Here is a 3861-nt window from a genome sequence, read left to right as displayed (position 1 = left end):
GACGTGGTGGGTCTGAAGCCAGGTCCATAATGGGGAGGGGTCTTCAAGTACAAGGAAGACAGGACCTCCTCAAGAGTGACATCTCACGAGAGACATGAGAGAGAAACCCAGGTTCCTTAGGGTGTCAGGGCTCAGGGAAGAAGGAGGGTAACTTGGGCCGAGAGCAGGGGCCATGCCAGGGCTTGGTAGAGGGCCACCTGGTTCTCCCGGGTCACTTGTGCTGGACTTGTGCTTTCCTCACCAGCTTTGCCGGCACCTCTGAGGACTCTCGTGTGTCTGGTACAAAGTGATTCTGTTTGCACTGGAGACCAGTAGGAATAGGAGGTGTTTTCATTGACCTCATAAACATAGACCAAGGTGAGAACACAAAGCCACCAGGTTTAATAGTACATGTGACAGCAGAATCTTTAACCTGAGCTGGTATTGGACACAGTTGGGGACAGAGCAGTGATTGGACAGACAGAGGTGTGCAAGGCGGAAGTTCACCTCACTTTCTGCTGGGATGGGAGTTCTATGTGGCAGTGGGTTGCATTTAGTCATGTGACAGTGATAATCAGCCTCCTCATCAGGCTGGGGCCCAGAGTTGGTCAATAGGCTGCGTGTACAAAGCAGGAGTCAGAGATAAGGGCTGAACCCCTAAGAGTCAATTATCTCTGTCCTAGGTTACAAGGTAGGGGCTCTGTCTGGGAGCGATTGAGACCATTGCCATGGTGACCCCAATGTGTCTGTTGCCCCTTGTGCAGGAGAAGTTGACCTTGGATCTGGCCTCATCAAGAACTTCAAAAGGGGGTGACATGGGCACCTAATGGGGACTTCTCATCCTGTTGTCCCACAGCCTGCCTCAAGCCTGGATGGTTGGAAAGCTCCAGTGAGGTCTGAAGGGACAGGAGGACACAGTCAGTGCCTGTGGGGTCAGGAGATCCACTCAAGGGAGTCCCCATGGTCTGAACTGGTGTCACTGTAAGGACCTGCCATCCATGGGCCAAGTTCACCCCCTTCCCTGGAGTGGACTCAGCATTTCCCAGCAGCTGTGAGACACCCCGACACTTTCGTATCCCATGAAGAAGGTTCTTGGCCTCAGGTCCCTAATCCTGTTTGACAATCGCTCCTCTCCTGATATCATATCCGAAGTCTCAGGTCCCCAGTGAGGGTCCCAGGCCAGCTCTGTGCCTGGAGTACCTTCCGGGCCTGCATCCTCACACAGCACCCCACATCTCAGTGCCTCGTCTCTGGGACACTGGGATCCTCTACCCGCCGTGATCACAGGAGCCTGGGAGAGATGGGAAGGTACGTGCTGTGAACCCTAGAAGAGCAAAGTCCGTGCTGTGCAGGACGGTCCACATTCTGGGTGGTCCACGCTCTGACGAACATGAAAGCGAGGAAAGGCTCATTTTCCTCATTGAGGAGAAAAGGGGCAGCTGCATAGACTCCGGTTATCTGTCCCCAGAGCAGCCGCCCCACGTCCAAGAACTTCTGCTCTGTTAGAGAAAATCAGTCAATGTGTTGCCAACAAGGACAGATTTAGAGAGATGAGGACACTATCTAGACAACGTTCCCTGGGGTGAGTCTCAGCCCTCACTTTTAGGTCAAACTCACAAAGAAGGCAGCTGTCTGGTCAGAGCAGTGGGGTCTGCCCAGGGAAGCCCCATTGCACTGGAAACAACCAGTTTTTGTCTCACTTCCCCATGGGCCTGCAGCACTGTGGGAGCATCTAGACTGCTGTCATATGCTGAGCAGTAATAATCAGCCTCGTCTGCAGCCTGGAGCCCACTGATGGTCAGGGAGGCTGAGCTGCCAGACTTAGTGCCAGAGAATCGGTCGGGGACGCCCGATGCTCGATCGCTATCATAATAGATGAGGAGTTTGGGGGCTGTTTCTGGGAGCTGCTGGTACCAGTACACATAACTACCCCTAATGTTGGAGCAGGAGATGGTGACACTCTGTCCCGGGGCCCCAGACACTGAGGACGGCTGGGTCAGCACAGACTGGGCCCAGGAGCCTGGAAGAGAGAGAGACACAAAGATGGTGATGCTGGGGTTAGAGACATGAGGAGCGAGTAGTGCCCCATGTTTCCTCCCAGACTCCCCTCCACTATCCCTGTATCCGGTCACCTGTGCAGTGAGCGAGGAGGGTGAGCAGGAGAGGGGACCAGACCATGGTGGAGATGATCACCGCGTCCTGTCCTCTGTGTCCCCACAGCTGAAGCAGAGCTTCCCCCAAGTCTCTCCCTCCCTTCTTCAAGCTCTGACAGAGGGAGGGTCCACTCATGCAAATGAGACCCCCAGCTTTCTGATCCCTCACTGGGACCCTGGTCACGCCCCTCTGCCTGAGGGAATTAGGGTGTGGGCCAGAGTGGCTCTGTGTGGGGTGGGGAGGTCACAGCTGTGAGACCTGAACAGAAGGCAGCAGGCAGTGCCAGGTGGCTGGTCCCAGCTCTGAATACACTTAGTTCAAGAGCAGGCCTTGACCGCCCCCTGGTGTCCAGGTCCAACACAGTATTATGTGACTTGGTGGCCAGAGCTCTTCAGAGACAGCTCCTGACTCCCCACTGCTCTGTTCCTTGTCCCCCTGCCTGAGGTCCACGATAGCTGTCACTTCATGTGGCCTCCCCACCATCTCAGCAAGTCTTCATGCTCTACTCAGGCTACAGGGTTTGTCTGTCTCCAGCTCCCTTGACTGTGAAGTTTGTTTTTTCTCGTTACTTCATTTGGAGCATATTCCCAAGTCTTCTCATTAATTTGACTACCTATATTTTGTCCTAAGAATTAGATGAAATAGATTTCTCTCCCGATCTTGAAAATGTGGATGTGTGTAGAAGCGACCTCCGTGTGGACTGTGCTGGGTGGTGTGACAGGCTGATTGGGGTCAGGGCAGACACTGTGTCCCCTGGGGTGCCAGCTGCCCTGCAGGAGTGGGCTGAGGGCAGATGTGTGCGCATGCATGGTGGAGCTGTATGTTCCTGCTGGAGTGAATCCTGTGGGGTGTCCTGCAACGTGCCACGGATGCTGTACATGCTGGAGAGAGCACCTGGGTAGAGCGCCCACCTGTGCTGTCCAGGTGGAGAGGAGATGAACAATGGCCTCCCCTCCTCGTCTGACCCTGGAGCCCTCCCTCCGCGCCCAGAGCTTCCCCAGCCCCACCTTCTCTCTGTGGGCCTCTCCTGCGTTGTGCAGAAGCTGTGCAGTCGGCCCTCAGCGTCTCTCAGGAAACTTGTCCTCAGTGTCGCTGAGCATTCACTGTGTCCTGGGAAGGGATGAGCTCAGCATCTTCCTGTGCCGCCATCCTGGACCCGTCCCTGTTAATAAATTGCTTAATAACGTTTGCATGATTATTTAATTTCTCATCATCTGTATTTGAGAGGCTCAATGCATGTCAGACAGAATGATCCGTGTTAATTTCTGCTCTAATAACCAAATGCACCTCTGACAGGTTAGATGAAAAACAATCTATGTTTAAAGTATGGACACCAATTCCAATGTGTGAAGGGTGGAGGTTTTGAGAAATTCGACCCCTACGATTCAACTGGATTCTGCGAGCATCTACCTGGAGATGGCATCCGGTTCCACAGTTAAAGAGTTCAGTCCCACCAGACTGCCCTCATCCCCCACAAGCCCACCCTCAACTTCAGAAGCCAGTCACAAGTTCAGGTTATTACATTTGCTCCTGACCGACCAACTGTAGATGGAAGGTCCAATGATTTCTGCTCACTACCTGGGATCTGAGTCATTTGTTAGAGGAGCTCACGGAACTCAGAGAAACATTTTACTTGCTATCAGTTGATTATGAAAAAGATGCATAAGGTGGGGAAGGTGTGTGGCCCTCTCTAGGCACCAGACTCTCCAGCATTACTTGGGCATGGTT

General features: G+C 53.5%; 1 gene segment (V, D, J or C); it reads right to left on the bottom strand.

Annotated features, from left to right (window-relative positions):
- Positions 1 to 779: 779 nt before the first annotated feature.
- On the bottom strand, positions 780 to 2272 carry LOC120600539 (immunoglobulin lambda variable 1-40-like). The segment is given in 3 exon segments: positions 780 to 875; positions 1680 to 1999; positions 2112 to 2272. Coding segments are annotated over 3 exon segments (573 nt in total).
- Positions 2273 to 3861: the final 1589 nt, after the last annotated feature.

This window comes from Pteropus medius, unplaced genomic scaffold (genome assembly GCF_902729225.1).
Source record: "Pteropus medius unplaced genomic scaffold, Ma_sr-lr_union100, whole genome shotgun sequence".
NCBI lineage: Eukaryota > Metazoa > Chordata > Mammalia > Chiroptera > Pteropodidae > Pteropus > Pteropus medius.
This window is presented reverse-complemented; position numbering and strand designations above follow the sequence as displayed.